The 21,359-nt window shown below is 42.3% G+C and overlaps 1 protein-coding gene across 3 annotated transcripts in view; it reads left to right on the plus strand.

The window, feature by feature from the left end:
- Positions 1 to 510: 510 nt before the first annotated feature.
- Positions 511 to 21,359, plus strand: part of Napepld (N-acyl phosphatidylethanolamine phospholipase D) — a 34,267-nt gene continuing 13,418 nt past the window's right edge. Inside the window, exons 1-2 of one of the 3 annotated variants that reach the window (XM_055612590.1) lie at positions 511 to 711; positions 14,634 to 14,943. In XM_055612590.1, the coding sequence (XP_055468565.1) occupies positions 14,650 to 14,943 (294 nt within the window). In that variant the 5' untranslated portion in view covers positions 511 to 711; positions 14,634 to 14,649. Of the gene's footprint in view, positions 712 to 831; positions 895 to 2,538; positions 2,554 to 14,633; positions 14,944 to 21,359 lie in introns of those variants that run through there. The other 2 variants (XM_055612588.1, XM_055612589.1) reach the window with 2 other exon arrangements.

A 21,359-nucleotide genomic window follows, 5' to 3' on the forward strand; every position in this document is an offset into this window, starting at 1 on the left:
CAGCCATCTTGGTAAAGGCCGGGCAGCGCCGGCGCCGGGTAGGACCCGGCCGCGGCCTGGGACCGCACGGTCAGAGCCGACGGCCAACACCAAAAACCGGCGAGGCGGCGCGCGATGAGGCGCTGCCTGCAGCTGCTGGCGCCCTCGGCGGAGCTGGGGTGGCGGGGCCGAGGGCGAAGAGACGCGGGCGCAGGGCGTCGGGCCACCTGCCGCGGCTCGGGAGCAAGCTGGCCCGCGGCGTCCGTGCCCTCCAGGGAGGAGACGCGGCGCCGCGCGGCCCGGGTCGCCCTCGGCGCAAGGTGAGCCCGCCCCTCCGCCCCGCCCCTCCGCCCCGCCCCCGCGGACTGGCTCCGCCCCCCAGCTCTCGCTCCACTCAGCGCCTCCGCTCCAGCCCGCCCTCTAACCTCGTTCCCACCCCTAACCCCGCCTCCCCCGCCAGGCCCCGCCCCCCGCCATGGCCCCGCCCCCCTGCGCAGCGCTTAGGCTCCCGGGGAACCTTAGTGCCTGCCTGGGAGCCTCCCTGCTGTTATCCTTGTTCCTCGCGGGAGGCGGTTTGGCGGCCGCGGTTCTCCTTCTCGGGTTTGCTCCTTCGTCCCGGTGTCGGCGTGGAGCAGCCTTTCTGGGGCTGTTTGGACACCTCGGTGAAGTACAGCGGGTTTCGAGTAGGTTTCCAGCCCGCAAGCCTTGCTTCCTCCTGGAGCTGCGGCACTTGTGAGTGGCAGGCTGCTTTTGGATTTATCGCACCTCTGGAGTTGCGGAGCCTGCAGCTCCGGATCCGCTTGGGTGAAGGCGGACCGTATTTTTAGGCGTCTAGAGGAGGGTAGCTGTATTTGGGATTTAAGATGCCACCATTTCTGCGGACTCCCGGGTTGCAGCTTCACGATAGGAATACAAGTGGGTGTATCTTCATTTGGCTGTATGTAAATGAATGGGGTCCGCAACTTACTCAGAGCAACTTATTCCGGCTTTATCTGTAATATTTATCTTCTGAAAAAGCTATCCCCAAAGCAGCCTTGCCTTTTTTTTCTTAAAGTAAGTGTAACTTACTTAACCACAGAATGAGGAAAACCACGAGGCAGGATGGGGAAGAGTGGCGAGAGACGATTTCTCTATCTATCTATCCATCCATCCATCATCTATCTATCTGTCTATCTATCTATCTATCTATCTATCTAATGTCTATCTTTTTATCTGTCTATCTATCTATCTATCTGTCTGTCTGTCTGTCTGTCTATTTATCCATCATCTATCTGTTTTGGTCCAGGTGCTTGCTCCTTAGATCGGGTATTACTGAAGGCGGGGGTAGATGGACTCCTTTCCCAAGGAGCGCGGTATGGCCCTGTTAGTTGTGAATATGCTTTCACGGTCTCCAGACGAACCTGGATGATGTGTAACACTCACTCAGACCCAGACATCATTAAGGGAACGAGAAAAGTCAACAACCTCTAAAAAGTCTGGGACTTTTCCCTTTGCCCTCATTGTGAGCTGCTTTATGTGTGGCTTGCATGGTTGGTTTTGGTTTAGCATGAAGTCAGAAAGGCACTCTTGCAACACACTTCCCTGGAAATTAAGAAACAATTTTCATCCTTATTATTTCATTATTATTTATTTTTGGAAGTATAACAGTACCTTTTCTGGAGTTAGTGGTACTGACACGGTTTAGAAGTAAGTTACATAATCTTTAAAAGATTGGTTACTTGTATCTTACAACAGTCTGTATTTTTCTTTAAATAGTTTGATTTTTGATGTAAGGAAATACTAGCTCTGTTAAAGAATTTTAGGGCAAATATATGTGTTTAAAATCAGAATCTAAGAGGAATTGAGGGTTTAAAACAGGTATAAGTCAACTGGAAATACAGCCATAATTTCCAAAGGTTTTATTTTGTTAACATTTTTGCAGATTTGCTGGCTTCATGAATTATATAGCAGGTATCCAACAGACAAAATCATTAGTATATTTATCATTTTTCCATTTCCACTCACAATTTCAGATTGGATTGGACAGATTTTACATTCCAAAACTGATTTTTAAAGTTTGTTCAGTATGACTATTTGAAGACGTTTTAATATAAGCATTCTGTCATAAGGCCTGGGTTGTTTTATTTAGTAAGCTTTTGGTTATACTTTAGTTGGTGAGCCATCTCTATTTGTTTGAAATAAATTTTATTTTCCTTTAGGTATTTAGAAAGCCAAGGGTATTTTTATGGAAATTTAGTTAATATTTTGACTTTAATTTTGTTTTCTCTCTCTCTCTCTCTCTCTCTCTCTCTCTCTCTCTGTGTATGTGTGTGTGTATGTTTCTCTCAGTGGTGCATAGCTGTAGCTCTACTGGATTTTTCCATTCCTTTTCATTCTGTATGACTAAGAATGTGGCTGTATGGAGTGCCTTGCTTATCTTAGTATTTTAGATAGAAATAAGTACAAGTAAAAAGTGTTTTAAGTGAAGTACTGTTTGGGAGCTAGACTGTATACATTTTCATCCTGAAAACCTATGAAAGTATAAATAAAATTGGGATAATCATCAACCGCAGTGATTTCCACTATAAGGCTCAGGTAATCGTTCACTCTAACTCTTACAGTATTGAAGAATTCTACATGTCTATAACTTCGTGCTTTACTTGGCTTGTCTTTTGAATGTAGTAACCATTGTTATATATTTATTCTATTAATTGACTTTTACAACAGATTATGTCTGTTCTTGCCCCAGGAGTATACACTGTAGCAGTGATACTCATCCTACTTCCTACTAACCTTAAATAATGTATTATAACTTAATCATTTTCCAAGATATTTTTGAATGTTTATTTTTAATTGATCTTGTAGATGTAAAATACATGAGTTTATTAATACTGTTCCGTGGATAGAAGCAGGAATTTGAGATCCTTTGAGATGTTAGGCCAGCAACTGATTCATGTTAGACAAGTCAAGCAGACAAGTCAAGATTGCCAACATGATATAGACTGTATTCCTACACTGAATAAAAAGTTGGGAATGGTCATTGTCATTGGCTGTGGAGGCACAGGACTGGATTTAGATGGATCAGCATAATTCAAAAGTGTGATTGAAAAACTATTCTTTTTTAATATAATTTTTTTATTTATACACAATTTATTCACTTTGTACCCCAGCTGTAGCCCCACCCTTGTCCTCTCTCAATCCCACCCTCCCTCCTTCCCTCTTCTCTTCCCTAGTCCACTGATAGTGTAGGTCCTCCTCCCCTTCCATCTGACCCTAGCCTATCGGGTCTAATGCTGGGGGTGGGAGCACATATTTATAATCCTAGCATGTAGTTGAGAGAGACAGGCTAGGGAGTGTGAGTAGGAGGCTAGACTGGACTACATAGAACAGTTCCAGGCCAATTTAAGATGCCTAGCAAGACTGAGATAGAGAAAGGGGAGGAACCTTCCCATATTAAGGGACACTAACATACAGACCAGAGAGTAAATGTCTGATGAATTCTTTGTGATCTTGTAATCCTCCCCAGGTGTAAGAATAAAATTATGAGGGTAAAGAAGCACTACTAGCAGTCCTTAAACTGGTCGCTTGTTTCTTCTATCAGAACCTTGGCCTACAGCGATTAGACGACCACAGTAATTTGTTTTGGAAGTTATTTTCTGTGTTTGAAGCCCCTTGCTCAACCTGCAATGATATTTGTTGCCTTTTTTAAAGTGTGTGGCTTTCTAGTTTGCTTAGAAAGCTCATGAAAAAAACTAAGCTTCCTCTCTTCTACTGTAGTTAAAGTAGCTAATAGAACTAAAGATTCAAGAGCTTCTGGACTTAAATTACTTTTTGTTTTTTTTACTAAACAAAGTCCTGACCTTGAGGTAGAATGTTTTTGTTTCTCTTCCCTGTTCTGGGCATGTTCTTTGAGTGCTGTTCTAAGGATTTTTAGTTGAGATCTAATCTTAACTATTCAAGGATAATTAAGGGGAGAGCATGGCTAATAGACAGTCTAGACTCCTCTGGCCAGATTCAGAGCCTGGGAACATCGCAGAGCTCTGTGGCCTGACTTGCTTTGCCTGTAAGGAGGTCACACATGTGATGGCTTTTATCATGGGATATTCAAGTGGGAAGAGACCCTGGAGGGTATGGGCTTGGTTCAACCTCTTCAGCTTGCAGATCTACTCCTCTCACAAAAGCTCAGCTTTGTCACGATCTCTCAAAACTGTGCTGTTAGCATTTCACAGAGGTGATATCCTTGTAATGTTGTTGAGGGAATGTTGATTCCTTAGTTTTGGCTTGGTGTTCTGTGTAAGCTTTTGTTCACTGTTGTCTGTAAATGTGTGTGTGTGTGCTGTTTGTAGCCTTTTTAAAAAATGGGATTACTGCTGATGCCCATACGCTGAGTATCCTTCCAGTGAAGAATTTGACCTATTAAACTTTTTTCATGATCTCAGCAACATTCTCTTGGCTAAGCATGGTCATGCACAGCATTGTGATTTCTTTTTGCAGGGCCACTCAGATATTTTAAGTCCTGTTTTATCTTCAATTTAGTGTAAACCGCATACTTTTATAAATTTTGTTGGCACAAGAATGCATTTTGTGCTACTGAGGAGTAGGCATTGGTACTTGAAGGACCAGGGCTTCTCAGGATGCTGGACTGTGGATTCGAATAGTAGGAAGTTCCCCAAAACTTCCTACTATGTTGGTCCCCTATCTGGAGATGACTCTTTATAGAAGGATGAAATGCAGGCTGGACTTACAACGCCTTTTCAAAGCAGGGAAAGTATCCTCAAGGCACCACATATATTTTTTGTTTCATATAACTGAAACATAGAATTTTATTATTAATTTGTTAATTAATCTTATTGATTATCTGTTGATGGGTCCTTTGGATAATTTCAAGTTAGACCATTAAGTAATTAAAGTAGTGCAATTTGAAAACCATGTAAAAGAGTAAATTTTGTTTTCAAGGAACTAGTGCTTATTGAATGTCTCCTAATAGCTTCTTAGAAAAGAAAACAAACAAATAAACAAACATTTGGTTGAAAGCAAAATAAAGTGGGGTGGTCTTGGCACACACCTTTAGTCCCAGCACTCTCAAGAGGCAGAGGCAGGCTGATCTCTGTGAGTCTGAGGCCAGACTGGTTTACAGAGTGAGTTCTTGGACAGCAAAAGGCTACAGAAAGAGACACTGTCTCAGTAATAATAATAATAATAATAATAATAATAATAATAATAGTAACAATAAATAATAAAAAAGACTAACTCTGTCTCTATGTCAATGCTAGTAATTTTGAACCGTCAGTTGTACTTACCTGTTTGGGGTTTAGCCAGTGTGGGTTGGTTGGCTCCTGAGATTGGCTCTTACTAACTTCTTGACTTTATGCAGACCCTACCTTTAGCTGCTGTTGTTTAGGAGCTCTTTTAAACTTTTCAGTTCTGGCAGCTGTATTGGACAGGGTTAGTATTGGGTCAGTTTGGAAGATTGCTTAAATCTGTTTCTCCTATATGTGTAAGAAGTACGAAACTGAACTGTTTTGACTTAGTGTAGGGAGCACCATTCCTAGGGTGTGGGCTCCAGATGGCTTCATGCAGCAAGATGCAGGAGGAATCTTCCAGAAACACCGTATGTGACTGATGTTACATCATTTGATCAGAGTCTGACCAACGTGGTCATCCCTTGCTGGAAGGCTTGAGATGTAGCTGCTCAGCTGGTGTTATACCCTAAACAGAGCAAGGGAGCCTGGATTTTAGTCTTTTACCTTATACAGCTGTAGACTCTAAGCTCCCAGCTGCCCTCTGACTTTTCCAGTTAGTGGGGGTGTGCTTTGTTGACGTAAGTCTTTCTGTTGTTTACTTTTGCTTCTCTTTTTATTTCTAGAAGGGGATCTTAAAACAAAACAAAACAAACAAACAAACAAAAAACCCAAGAAAACCACTATTTTCCATGGAAAGCAATTAGAAGTTTGAGCCCTGTTCTTCATTTGTTCATTTCACAAGTATTTGTTGAACACTTAGCACTTTCCTATTGACTGCTGGATATTGTTCTATTACTGAGCCTCAGGTGAATAGACTATAAGTCTGTGACTTATCACCTTTATAGGTGGCAAGGTAGCCTTCCCAATCCAGTACTGCAAATAATCTACCTCAGGATTATGACGCTTATGTAGGGCAGAGTGTCTGACTGGTTGAAGAAAAGATTAGTGCGAGATGGCTTAACTTTTAGAATACCAGAGAGACCCTTGGGAAACTTCCCAAATGCCTGAACCCCTTTCTGCTGATGATTAATGACTTAAAGCATAGAAGTGGTTCTCACCCTTGACCCTTGATTAGACATGCAGGACCAACCATGGGTTCCCGGTTTCAGAGGTTCTACACAGTAGCCTCAGGCATAGTGTGAAATTGCCACAGTCAATCCTGTGTAGTCAGCAGTGAGAATCAGAAGTGTAAGGCTTTGTTCCAAACCAGACAGGGAATGTTCTAAGAAGGCTTATCAGTCACATGCTAGAGAGCAGATCGTTTGTGACAGCTCGGTTTGACCATTGAGAGGAGGTGGGAGGTGCTGAGATAAGTGATCTGTGAATGAGGAGGCAAGACACCCGACAGCATGGACAGCATGTCGGTAGGAGCATGGATTGTTGGGAGGTGGCCTTGCTGGCCTGTTGTGCTAAGTTCCCATTGTGGACATTTTAGTTGGGGCTCCAAGTGCTATGGGAAGCATTGAGTTTGCAGTCTTTGCTCCTAGGGGACAGTGAAGGGAGAAAACAAGTCTGGGATAGAGAAAATCATTATTTTCAAAACCAAGAGACTCCCAAGGCTTATGGAGGCTTCCACGTGAGTCCAGAAGGAGGAGCTCTGGAGTTGGTAGGAATCTCAGATACAATGGTCTTCTTATTTTTAAGATTTGGATTAATTCCAAAACCACTAAGCCCTCCCTTATTCACATATAAAAGTGAAGATGCATTCCAGAGTTGATTCCATTTCAGTTTATTTCTGCCCTTGTCTTTAGTCCACATATATCAGTGTTTTAGAGTATAATAAAACAGTGGTCTGTAGTTATTGAAGATTTACTGTGTGCCAGATACTGGAGCAAGAATGATAAAACTAAAGAATAAAAAGGGATGTAAGTGGCAGAGTTTGGAAGCATTTATTAAATGTGTGTGATTTTTTTTCTGACAGTCAAGTATATTTTAATTATGTTCTGTTTTAAAATATGCCTTTATAATTTACTACATGCTTCCTGTTCATTAACAGTATACGGAATAAAACTTAAGGGGCTCAAAACCCCTTTGAACCTCATGGTTTTATTGGCTGACTGAAACCACCTCCAGGCTTCCCTCTGATGCTTGGGTTGTAGGATCTGACCTCAGTAGTGCTGGGGCCTGCTTTCCTCGTAAAAATCATTACTGTTTATGATTGTTGTTTGTCCTTTTACTCCTTCCTTTCCAAGGGTGTGACCCCATGGCATCTTGAGCAGAAAAACAAGTCTGCCATTCAGCCAGTTTATTCCTAAGCAAACTCAGGGCTCCAGCAACCTGTGGTGACTTTTATGTTTTGTTCCCCACCTCCCGGGCCCAACACACACATCAGGTCCCTTGGTGGCCATACATTTATGAGGTCATGAGTCTTTTCAGGGTCGGTGACCATCAGTGTGAGCTACTTGCCTTATGAGGAGTCCTCATGGTTCTGTGAGCTTGGGTCACTGGTTTCGGAAATCCTTTCCTCTGAAGACTACCATTTTCATCTGTCAAAGCTGGCCTTCTTTCTGTAAACATGTTAGGTAGCCAGCCAAAATCGGTATCGCTGCTTAGGACTGGGGCTTCCCCACCCCACCCCCACCCCACACTTCCTTCTCCCTTTACCTGAAAAGCTAGGGCTTGGTTAGAGCGGTCATTCAAACAGTGTTTGCTAAATATGACTTGAGAGGTATTTTAGAACATCCCTCTACGTCGATCTTAGTGTCTCTGTCACATTTGTCACAAGATCTTTGCTGAGATTGGTAGTCTCATGCCCTGGAAGACCACTGGCCTATCTTTATACCTGTGACAGCACTTCCAATAACTGTTCTCAGATAAAAAATACTTTGTAAGGTTCTTTCTAGTCAGCTTAGGGAAGGTGGTTGGACAGAGAGCTTCTTTCCAGGCTTTGGAAAGAGGGAATAGGGGGCTGGCTAGGGCAAGTCCCAGTTAGAGGAGACAGGTGCTTATAGCCTGAGCTGAGTCTTGACATGGCTAAAGATTGTTACAGTTCCAGAAGTGGAAAGTAAAGGACTTTGGCTCTATGGCTCAGTTCTCTCATTTTATAGCTGAATGACAGTGCATCCTCAGCAAAGGTAGGTGACTTTCTAACGGCTGCAGAATTCAGTGGGTCAAAGTTGGAGCACTAATCAGAGCTGGAAGCTGAGCTGTGCACTGCTTCCTTTTTCTACCAGGAGCTACAAAGATGTCCACTCTTCAATTCTTTTTTTCATTGGTTGCATTTGCACAGAAAATTTTCTTTTAGCGTAGTTATGACAGAGTCAGCAGTGGAAAAGAATACCCATATTTTGGAACCATGGTTTTGTGAAAGCATTGGTTTGAGGCACAGTAAAGGAAACGTTCAGATCACTAGTGTATTTTAAGCTTGGTTTTAAGTTCCACTAAGACCAGCTTCAAGTCTTCCCTGCCTTCATCCACCAACTTCTTCAACTATGTAATTCTGTATGGCATTTAAATATTATTACTACCAGGAACAGACCTGCATTTTGTGGTTAGTATTATTTAAAGTATTAAAAAAAGGATAATTGTGTCATTTCATACCATTTTTAAAATTTGTTATCACATGATTATCCTGCAATTTCCAGTTGTGTTCAGTTAAGAGGTGCTTTGCAAGTTTTTTTTTTTTGTAAGATTTATGTTTTTAATGCGTATAAGTTTTTGCCCGCATGCATGTCTGTGCACCATGTGCATGCCTCATCTTCAAGGTCAGAAGAGGGTATGGGAGCTCCTGGAACTAGAGTTAAGGATAGTTGTGAACCACTGTCTGGGTGCTGGGAGCCACACTTGCGTCCTCTGTAAGAGCAACAAGTGCTCTTACCTCCCCAGGGGCATTGCTCTTAGGCTGATTATTTTGTTTTGATGCTTCTAAATGTCATCAGATCTTTACTTTCTTACTTTCAGAAAAGGAAAAACTTGGAGAGGAGTCACCTGAGTGTTCATATATTTTAGTGGCTGAGAGTCTTTGCTAGCATGTGAAGTGGCTTTTAATTCAGTATACTGAATTAGTCTTATAGTTAAGAATATATAGAGCCTCTGGCAACGCTCAGTTAGGACAAAGACTCAAATTATAATTTTCATTCATTCCTCTCAGAATTTACTGTTGAATCTTGCATACATTTTAAAGTATTCTTTTGTCAATTGTTTGTTCAAGTAATTTTTTTTAGTATAATTAGCTTAGAATTTTATGAAACAAATTTGAGGGTTTTTAAAAAATATAAGCAAATACTATGATTTTTATAAGGTGTGAGGGAACAAATATTGTCATAGTTTTTTGTTAACATAAAATAAGAAAGAAAGAGAAGAATTTCAGGTTTTAAAATTTGTCTTACATTCTGAGACTGTCTTATATCTGGGAAACATCTCAATTGGGTCAAAATGTCTTGCATTGTTTCACTCTTTTACTGAAAGAAATCATAGTGTAGATAACAATTTGTGTTTGGCACTTCAGAGTACTAGCCTGTGGTGTCATCTGTTCATTTGAGTATTGCAAAGAGGACTTGATGTTTAAAACCAGAAGCCTGGGTTCTTGTCTCTTTTGTTACAATGCCACTTGACATATGTATAGATGCATATATATTTATATGTATTATATGTATATATGTAAATGAAATAGCTGTGGCTATTATATAATTCCTTAATGATCTTCACACAGAGCACTGTCCCCTTGGTATACAGCATAGTTCCCAGGCTTGGATATATTTGCCGTCACCTCAGCTTTCTCTGTGTCTGTAGGGATTGCTCATGGAGTCTTAGTGAATTTCAGGGATGGGTAGAGTTCATTCGAGTTCAATTTCTTTATGACATTTCAGAGAACTGGGATGCTGTTATTTTTTAAACCTATGTTATCTAGCATTGTAGTAAAATAAAGATAAGGTAAACAAATAAAAAATTGCAAGTGCAGCTTTATTCAGCGTGATATCTGAAAATATAATTCTGAATATTTTCCAGATGAAACGTTAGTGTTATTGTTGTATAATAGCCACTCGATGTTTATAAAATGTCTGTTGTAGGAATTCTAATCTGCTGCTTCATAATTTATGCTAATGTTGACGCCCCAAACATACGTTGTACTGTTGTGATTTTTTTTTCTTACTTTTCAAATGATAAAACAGTACATTCAGTTCTAGGGAGTTGGCACCTCTTAAATGTCAAATGTATGAAACAATTCTGAAATAGAGAACTCTTGTTTTTAGAAAGCATTTTACCCATGTGTGCAGTTATTGAAGTAAAATATTTGTACTTGGCTGGCTTGTCCTCACCAGATGTCATGGTTCAGAACCCCCTTTGGTTAGAGACGTAGGGATTGAGTCCTGCCGCTGTTAAAGAGGCAATTAATACTCAGAGTACTCGGTGGTTACTCTATGGGGTAATTACCCCTTTGGCAACAGGTTTATGTTTGGAGCTTTGCAACACACAGCTCATTTCCAGTTCTGTGTCCTTCCATCCAGTGTCCAACGATGCCCTTTGTGAGAATGTTGCTGTGGCTACTACCAGAGTGACCCGAGGCTGATGTTGAAGAGGGCCAGGCCCTCTCGTATGACTCAGCTCTCACTGAGTGGCCTCTCAGGATTTTGCCTCCAAAAGAGTCATTCCAGACTGCCAGGCTTCAGTTCTTTTTGCCTCTCTGCTCATTCTCTTGCAGAGGATTGCATGCGTGTAGTGTGAGCATTAATGTTTCGTGACACCACAGAAGCAGCAGATAATCCTGTGACGGCTAATTTTCCTGCACCCCTCTCCCATCCCACAGGTGCTAGAAAATCACATGTAAAATTCCTGTCGAGGCATTTGGCTGCCTAATGGTAGGAGCCAACACATCAGGAGAAACAGGGGAAGGGCTGGTGTGTGGAGGCAAGGGGAGCACGGGCAGGGCCAGAAACGCCAGCCTTTCTGATTGCTGACTTTTGCAGGAGAAACCCTCAGGGCCTTCCTCTTTTGTTTTGTCTGCATTATTTAAAAAAAAAAAAAAAAATATATATATATATATATATACACACACACACACACATATATATATTAAGGTTTCAGTTTTCTACTCAGTAATCCACCCCTCTTGCTCCAGGGTTGGTGTTTGTTTATTTTTGTTTGAGACAGAGTCTCTCTCTTATGTAGCCTTGTCCGGGAATTCGTTACATAGACCAGGCTGGCTTTGAACTCACAGAAATCCACCTGTCTCTGCCTCCTAAGTGCTGGGATCAAAGGTGTGTGCCGCCACACCCAGACCCCTGATTCTAGTTTCCTGTTAGCAGAGCTGTCTTTCCTGAAGAACCCTCTTTAAGCATTGTCAGTGTTCTGTGGTAGCCGACAGTGTAGACAAACCTTCCTCCTGTGGCTGTCCAGGTGCAAAGGGAGGCTCCATTTCTGAACGAACCTTTCGTAGCTTTGTCCTAGCTACGTGAGACTGCTAAGTATTGTCCCCTAAACCTAACTTAGACGTAGTTTTTTTGGTCTTTGAAGCAAAATACTCATTCTTTTCTGCTTTATACTGCTTTCTTTTTTAAAACTATGTTTAATTATTAAGTACAGTTGCAATAAACGTCTATATTAAGAGGCGTGTAAATAGGGAGGTGTAAGTAGATATGTGGCAAAGTGCCTATCTCAGAAGCTGTTCAAAAGGTAGCATGAGGCAAGCTCTTCTTACGAGATGTGCGATCTGTCTGTATAGTGATGTAAGCTATCTAAACTGACCTGCCTCGTCTGATAAACAAACTGAATTTTAACGGCTAGAAGCTGCCTTTGCTTTTGTAAAAGCCTCAATCTAGACCTAAATATGAAGACATAAAAAGTGAGTCTGTGAGAACTGAGGCGCCAGCGTGCCCAGAACACTCTTAAGAGAAAAAAAGAATTAGCGTTTGTGTTTGCCACGCACTTAATGCACATTATATCATCTAATCCTTTGAAACCTCCAAGGGTACGTAGGTATTTTACAGGTGAGAAAAAGGCTAGAAAGGCTGTCTGCCTAAGGCAGGAAGCCCAGCGCCCCTCTCTCAGCTGCCAGGTGCTCTCCTGCAGAGCGGTGGCCGAGCAGTGGCTGAGCAGCGCTGTGTGCCTGGGCTTTTGTTAGCTGCGGTTTCTTTTCATCAGTGATTATTCTCCAGATGGTTGACTATTTATCCTCACATTAGAGAAACAAAATTGGGCTATGTACATGTTTTCCTGGGGCGTTTTCCTTTACTTCCTCAGACATCTTTGTAAATACCTGCAGCCATGAAAATAACATTTGGTTTTCTGTTATCTGTGCTTTTTTTTTTTTTTTTTTTTAAAGAGTTATAGGGTGTGTAATTATGTATGCATTGATCCTAAACCAATTAGAAAGCAAGTGTTTGTTTGCTTAGTACAATCAATAGGACGGAAATGAAGCTCTTCAAAGTGATTTCATGCTTTTAATGTGCTATTTTCCACTTCTAAATGTCCCTAGTCCTGCATAATTCACAACCCAGCATGTCAGGGCCTTGAGTATGGGCAATGGATGGTAGAGTGGCAGAGCAGTGGGAGCAGCCAACGTCCCTGAGCTGGCGTGAGCCTAAGTCTCCACGCGCTTTCATTGGCTTCTCAGTAACCCGAGGAGCCAAACATGCCTTTATCTCCATTTTACAGACGGGAAAATCAAGGTGAAGGAAAAGTGGGGAATTTACGAAAAGCTAGGGCACTGCAGTGTCTTGGCAGTTTTAAGTCTGAATTACTTACAGTTTTTGTTGTTACTAAGTTAATGTGCTGTCTCCTCCCTTGGTAGGTCGACTCATCATAGTGTCTAGGGGAATAGGTAACAGATTTTCTTTCTTTCTTTTCTTTTCTTTCTTTCTTTCTTTTTTTTTTTTTTTGATTAATACTCATCTTTATTGAGAGCAGGTAGTTGTTATCTCGCATGTAGTTATATAAGTCACACATTCTTCTTGAATGACTCACAAACACATAAGGCTTATATACTGTTATTATATGTGATAAGTTATCAACCTGATCATTTTTTTTTCATTCATAATATGCATTTTGAGGGCTGGAGAGATGGCTCAACAGACAGATTTTCATTAGTATAAAATGAGTCTTAGCAGGGCTCTATGTGAGACACTTGAATTGCTGAGACATCTTTAGGAAACTAAGAAGCTCTTTACTCTTAAGAACATTTGTAGTTACAAAAATATGGATACGGAAAGGTGCTCCTGTTGGTCTTTTGTTTTTTTTCTGTGACGTGGGCCCGAGGGAAGCAATTTAAAAAGAGAAAGTCTTTGTTGTGGTTCGCAGAGGTTTTGGTCCAGGGTAGAGGCCTCCATGTTTCTGGGCCTGCGGGGAGGCCGACAGCATGGCAAAAGGGCATGGTGGAGCAGAGGTGGCCAGGGAGAGGCAGGAACACGGTCTCCTTCCCAGTGTCCACCCCTTGTCACTCACTTCTGCTGGCGTGTACCTCTTAAAACTATTTTATGTATGTTTCCTGTGCCTCTACCTCCCTTCTCTACTCCAGTCCCTCCCAGCTGGCAAAGATCTTGCCCTTCTCAGAGCCTGCACGAGGCAAATAGTTTGCTGCTGTGGACAGTCTACAGCAGCTGCATAGCCACACCTGGGATTAAAACAAAAGCATGTTTACAATAACATAACTGAGTTTTTAAAGACACCAAAACTTTCCATTACACACCTCGACCTAGCAGGCCCCAGTTTTCCCAATTGCTGCAGCTCTTGTGGTCCATTGAGATTTTGGATCCATCTGTTATTCACTTTGTTGATGAAGGCAGAGACCCCACGATTTGGGTACCTCACAGACACTCCACCCCTGACCACAGCTCTGCTGGGAACCAAGCTTCTAACACTTGAGCCTTTTTTGGGGAGGGGTATGTGTGCTTTTTATCCAGATAATAATAGTGCTTCTGTTTACTCTGTAGAAAGTCATTGAAACAGACAATTTTATGTCTAAATGCTGGCTAGGGAAATAATGTTTTAGCTTACAACAGTGAAGGGATTTTTGAAAGGCTTGGCTAGCATGTTTATAGGAAAGACAGACATCTTTTCTCTTTTTAGCAAGCAATAATACTGGATCTTTTTTAAAGTTATTTTTATTCACTTTACATCCCGATCATAGCCCCCTCCCTCCTCTCCTCCTAGCCCCACCCTCCCTCTCTTTCCCCCTGTCTCCCCTCCCCTACTCCTCAGAAAAGGGTAGTCCTGTGACATTATTCCCCCCCCCCCATCTGTGTCCCCACCCCCACCCCCGGCACATCAAATCACATTAGAACTGAGGGAAGTGATTGGAAAGCAGGCAACGGAGTTCATGTGTAATGCTGGATCTTAAAAGTGTGTTTTGCAGCAAGAGATTTTGAATTAATACAGATGTAATATCCTTATAAGGCTGAGGAACTGCCGGCTGAGAATAATACTGTCTAATATACTTTAATGGCTTTTTGTTAAACTTGGTAATCTCCCTTTTCCTTTTTATTTTCCTTTTTAAAGCGTCTCACCCAAGGGCATGGATGAAAATGAAAACAGCCAGTCTCCAACAACAAGCTACCAATATCCTAAAGAAACAGTAAGAAAGCGCCAAAACTCAGTACAGAATTCAGAAGGAAGTGTGTCTTCTAGGTTTTCCAGGAAAAGCTTCAAACTGGATTACAGACTAGAGGAAGATGTAACTAAATCGAAGAAAGGAAAAGATGGGAGATTTGTTAACCCATGGCCAACATGGAAAAACATCTCTATCCCAAATATTCTTAGATGGGTGATAATGGAGAAAAATCATAGCAATGTTCCAGGTTCCAAAGAGGTAGGCAGCATTTAGCTGTTTTTGAATGGTTTGTTAATAATTTAAATACATGTATGTAACTTAGTTTTTTGTGTGTGTGAGGTACAACCCTCTGTTTGGCATTTGAGCTGTTTCTCTATGATGAGACATAATGGTAAGTTTTGAAGAGACAAATGAATCTGTGCCTATGCCCTCAAGTCCCTGTTCAGTGGCACGGGACACGTGTAAACGACCCTTCTGGTGCACAGCCGGAGGCTGGCATGGAGTGCCATAGAAACAGAGGGGTGGAGTGGTCAGTTCTGACTGGTCGGGGCTGGAGATGGCTTCAAGAGTCTGTGTGCTGTCTTAGAAGACCGTTTTGCAGAGGTTTTCCAGGTAAGATGATTGTGTGAGCCACATTATGAAGATGAGAACATGCACGATGCATTCCAGGAAGTTAACAGCCTGATAAGAGTTTGGAACATGAGGTGAAGCTTTTCTTCTTAAAGGCAGGGTATTAAAAAGATACCAAAGGGGACTCATATCTTTGAATACACCACTTAAAATGAATTCAGTATAATCTGAAAGAAAAACATCTTTGCACTGTTCCAATATGTATTTCATTTATGTATTATCATTTATGTATTTCATTGTATTTCGTTTACTGCCTTAATTCCTCCTTGTCTTCAGTAAAAGCCTAGAATTAGATCAAGGAAGCATGCTGGCTTCCCTTAATTCAGGGATAACTGTAACTTTGTGTTTAAACACATTTTTAAAAATTGCTGAAAGGATGAGCTTTTACCCTAGTGTGGCTAGAGTTCCCCAAATCCCCAAACAGCAAACAGAAACAAAACCAGGGGAAGTAGGTGAGGAACCAAGACCTGTGCTCAACTCATTTTATCAGATTTCTGGAGGTCGTTTTCTTGGAGGCTAACCTTTAATGAGCAGATCACAGACTCAAGAGGTCATTACTTGGAAAGGAAAATAATATTTACAAAGAATAATTATATATTATGCTATTTATATCATATTATACTGTATTGTATTTGTTTGCCTGTATAGCTGAAAATGCTGTAAAAGAAACATATGATTAATGTATATACATTAATCAATAGGTCTAAATAAAGTGGGTCATAAGCAGGATACATTTAGTTGCCTGGTGAGAAAGAGTCTCTTTCCTGGGCCATTCTGGGTACCTGTCTCTTCTGGAACATTGGGACAGTGTGTCAGCTCACAGGCCACATGTTGTTCAGAGGCTGTTGTTGCTTTGCACTGTTGTTGGCTCTGTGACCTTGTCTGAGTGTTACTGTGACCCAGAATCACCAATAGAGGGGAGGAAAAACAATACTTGGCAGCATTTTAAAGAGGGAAGTTGAGAGAGACTTCTTGAGTTTCATTAGTTGGAGGAGCCTGTCAAATTGGGGAACAGGCTGCCACAGCATGGCTGGGTACAAAAAATAGTTTGGGAACCAGTTTTATGCTCTTCACTGACTGTGTGACTTTATTTCTATCCCAGGCCCATGAGCTCTTCTTCTGTGATTTAAATCTTACTTGACCTCCACAGCTCATGTGTTAAAGGCTTATTCCTAAGCCTCATGCTAGTGGGCATTAGTGGAAACAGTCAGAGTTAGGGGCGAGTGGGGAGGGCTTCTGCCATTGGGGGTGTGCCCTTGAGCGTGATAGGGGGATTCTCATCCCTTTCTCCTCTTTTTCTCTTCTGGTTAGGGAGGTGTAAGGGCCTTACTGCTTTGTAAATCCCTGCCGTGATGTGCTGCCCCTCAGAGGCCAGAGCAATAGAGCTACTTGATCATGGACTGAAACCTCCAAAACTGAACAAACTCAGCCATCTCTTTGGTACTTGTTTTCTAAAATTTCACCATGGCATCTTGTTTTTTTATTTATTCCTGTAGCCAGTCAGTAGGTGTGTTTTCAGTCTGAAAATACATTTTCTATACTTTCTTCAGTTGTAGAAAATTTCCTTATCTACTCTTTGGAAAATTCCATCCATCGTTTTGTTCCAGAATGACTAGGTAGTCTTTGTATTTATTCAGTGGGTACAGGAAAAAAAAAAATCCAAGATCCCAAGACTTGCTTATAATAGGATTTGGCCTGGATGTCTAAAATGGCACATTATCTAAAAAAGTTGTTTGTTTGGACCATAAAACATTCCCCATGAAAGTCTGTCCCTGCAGAGGGTAGATTTGGATGACTAGGGAAGTATTTACTTTCACCACCACCAAATCACCAAATCATGGGGCCACTTGCATTCCCTGCAAAAACAGCCCACAGCTTACTGCCGCTACCTGGGACCAAAGAAGTCTGTATACCTCAAAAGAACTGTGTTGCAGTTTTTATGTGAGCTGCATGGGGGAGCAGGTGTTTTAAGGTAGAAGCACCATCTCAGTGTGGCATTTTATTTAGCTTTAGTGTGACTTAATATAATTTGTTCCTTGAAGGAAACGGTTTAGTGAGAAGAGGTGATTTAAGCCAGGAAGACCTAACTGCTGTTCCTGGGTAGAACACCTATCTTGTATGAGCTCTACAAGTTCAGTGACCCCCTCCCTGCCTTGTCTGTTTACCACTAAGATGACAGACATACCCGGCACAGTGTTCAATCATGTGGAGCATGTGATGCTTTGAATGAGAATGGCTCAAGTTCTCAGCTACCGCCCCGGTGTTGAGCTTGCGTATCTGCAGCTATGCTCTCCACCATGATGGTCACGGACTCACTGCCTAGAACTGTAAGCCTGATAAACTATTTCTTCTGTAAGCTGCCGTGGTTGTGGTTGTGGTTGTGGTTGTGGTTGTGGTTGTGTTTGTGGTGTTTTGTCATGGCAATCGGAAAGGCAGTGTCCTTAGCATCTGGCTAAAGGTGAACATGACCTGGCACAGTGAACATTTAGATTTTTCCCTTTCCTCAAGAAAAGCAAAACATGTACTAATCTGCTCCTTAATCATGGGCCTTATGGTTTCCCCTTTGTAGCTCCCATGAAGGAAAATCAGCCCAGAAAATCTTGATCTAGCCAAACAAACAACAAACCAACCAACCTCACTTTCTTCAAGAAATCAAGAATCCCTTTCCTCCCACCTCCTGTTCGACATGCTTTTCCAAACTCTTTGTTGGGATGAAAAGTTTATAAATCATTCATTCCTTTTCTGGTTATGTGCATGTGGGTGCACACCCGTGTGTGTGTGTGTGTGTGTGTGTTTATATGTGCACATGTGTGTGGAGGCCGGAAGGTGCCTCTGGGTGTCTCTCTTGGTCACTGTGCACCTTTGTTTTTGAGGCAGTCTGTCCTTGAACCTGGAGCTCACTGATTTATTGAGGCTGGCCAGCCCTTGAGCTTCAGGAATGCTCTTTTCTCACATATAGTGCTGAGGTCACAGACATGCCGTGCCCAGCTTTTTGGGGATTTTGGGAATCTCGTGGGAATCTGAACTCAGATATTCATGTTCATAGAACAAGCATTTGACCCACTCAGTCATCTGAAATCCCTGAAAAAAAAAAAAAATAGATTTTTGTTCTGTTTTGTTTTTGATTTTTTTTGGTTGCTCAGTTGTAGGTTACATTTGTTTGAGTTTCCTGAGGAAGCTGCCAGGGAGTAAATTTGTAAAGATGAGTTGCCACTTTGTCGTGAGAGGAGAATCAGAGTGTGAAGGAAAATGCATAGATGTATTGGTTACTGTTCTGTTGCCATGATAAAATGCCAGGGCCATGGCATCTTATCAAAGGAAAGGGTTATCTGGACTTAACGGCTCCAGAGGCTCCGTCATCATCATAGAGAACATGGCCGCATTCAGGTAGAGCAGCAGGAACACCTGAGAGGGGAGCAGAGTGGGCTGGGGATGGTTCCTGGCTTGGAAACCTCAAAGCCCACGCCCAGTGATACACCTGCTCCAGCAAGCCCACACCTCCTAAAGCTACCCAAATAGTGCCACCAGCTGGGAACCAAGTATTCAGTGTATGGGAGGGCACCTCATTCAGACACCACAGCAGACAGAGAAAAGTGTTCAGAACTCATGTCACTAATTTTTTTTTTTTTTACAAAAAGCTTTACTGTGCAATAATTTGCATAGTATAAAACCCCATTAAACATACAATTTAGTGGTTCTTATTATGTTCACAAACATAGGCAACTACACACAATCATCCGTTATTTCCAAATGTAGTACCTTGCCCTTTAGTCATCACCCTCCGACCTGATTCTTTTGCTCTCCTCTGTCCCCTGGAAACAATAAATCCACACTGATGTCTTAATAACCTTGGCAACTAGATTGAGACCGCTAACGATGTTGTGGGCCTCATCTCCCAGAAGCATTCAGACAGCGCTAATGCTGAGCTTCAGGTGCCCTTCAAACTAGAGCAAAACCAAAGTGCATTCGTTTCCAGGGATTACCGCTTTCCAGCTATTTCAGCACACTGTTTTGTGTAGTTCTGCTTAAGCATTTTAAGGTGGTTCTGGAACGTAACCCGGGTTCCACGTACTTACCATGTATAACTGGATGAGTTGTAACATTGGGGCACACAGAGCAGATCACCACAATGAAGCTAACGGACACACCCACTATCCCCAGGGTTCCTTGTGTTTTTGTGGTCTTATCTCCTCTTATCCTGCACACTTGTTCCCTAAGCTCTTGCTTTCAAAAGGTAAATGTGGACTGGGGGGCGGGGGGTTAGGTTAGTAATCAACCACATGCTTAGCATGTATGAGTTTAATCTGCAGCAACACACACGCACACATGCACAAACACTCCTGTGCATGCCTGCGTGAACACACACACACACACACACACACACACAGGTGCACACGCAATTAATTGGAGTACTTACGCTGATTGGAGAAGGTACGCACAGAGATCAGTTGGCTGACCTGTGTGAGGGTAATTCTGTGTAACTCTTTGCTAAGGTGGCTTTCACCTCTGGTGTTTTGATCTGTGTTAAATCTAAGTCGTTTTTTATGAATTAATGTAGTGTCTAAACAGTGAAATCCTTATGAATGGTAGCTATTGCTGATGCTGTTTTATGCAATATTTTAGTAAAGCACTTGATATGATAGATAGTATGCCATCATCATCATCGTTTTGTGGCTAGCATTATGCCTAACACATAGCAGGTGTTCAATTTACATTAATTTCTTCCCTTTCTCTGCAAGAGTTACTTGTTTATTTTCTGTGACTGTGCATACCCGAGAGTGTGGACCACATGCTTGCCAGTGGCGGAAGAGGCTAGAAGAGGCTGTGGGGCCGCTGGAACTGGAGCTGTGAGCATCCTATTGTGGGTGCTGGGAACAGAACCCAGGTCCTCTGAAAAGCCAGCAAGTGCCCTCGACTGCAGAGCCAGTGCTCAAGCACCCTAGTTTCCTTTCTTCCTTTTGCCCCTTCTATCTTTTAAACTTTTTTTACCTTCTTATTGCTTGGCAAGTATACAATGTGACATTTTTCTCTAAACCCTCATTTAAAATTTGAGAATTAACTGAAAAAATAACATTCATTAATTTATCCAAAAAATTTTATTGATCACTGTATTGTAGTCACTGAGCTAGGTACTTCAAATGTTTCCAAGCTGTATATATAAGACAAGAGATAGTCTGCATTCAAACCAGAATACCTAGAGGAGACTTGTGTTCACAGAAGCGTGCACGTCCAGGGGCAAGGGACTCCATCTGCAGAGACTTACGGATGGTCCCTTGGAGGATGTACAGTTTAATTACAGTCTCAGAGGACCGACAGGGTGAAAGCAATCTGAGAAACGAGGTCAGAATCATGCAGCGTTCTGAAACTCAGTCCAGGAACAGGAAGAGTGTCCCTGTGTGTGGGATAGAGAGAGTGTGTAGAGTCATAAACAGCATGAAGCACAGCTCGGGGAGGGCTGAGCATCCCACAGGCAGCTAATAGTTGGGCAGGGAGATGGGATGGAGCTTGTCAGATGGCAGAGAGCAGTGAAGACTTCTCAGTGGGGAGTGAGTTCTCTCTTAACTGTAGGTACACTATTCTTTTGGATCATTTCTTTATAGGCACAACTCTCTATAGTAACCAAGGCTAGCCGTGAACTCTTGACCCTTCTTCCACAGCTTCCCAGGTGCTTATCATGTCCGGCTTGGTACTGTTGAGGACTGATACAGCTCTTGGGTGTGGATGAGTGGGCACAGAGACAGCCAGTCAGTCAGTCATGAGTACTTTGATAGGTCTAGCTGCTGCTTAGGGTCTTCAGTATAGGTTACCAGCTGTGCAGAAATAAAAGAAGTGGACGAGACTGTCCGCATGCTTCTCGGCGGGCGACTGGGGTTAGGACTGTCTTCATTTGGAATACTTACAGAGAATATATTGTGAGCCAGCTGTTCCTGACCCAGTCCTCATCACAGTGAGGTACAGTTATACCCATTTTCCAGATGTGGAACCTCAGCTCGAAGGGCTCCAGAGCCATCACTGCTATCCTCTACCTTTCCTTCCCTGGCCAG

This window comes from Psammomys obesus, unplaced genomic scaffold (genome assembly GCF_907164565.1).
Source record: "Psammomys obesus unplaced genomic scaffold, mPsaObe1.curated_primary_1811, whole genome shotgun sequence".
NCBI lineage: Eukaryota > Metazoa > Chordata > Mammalia > Rodentia > Muridae > Psammomys > Psammomys obesus.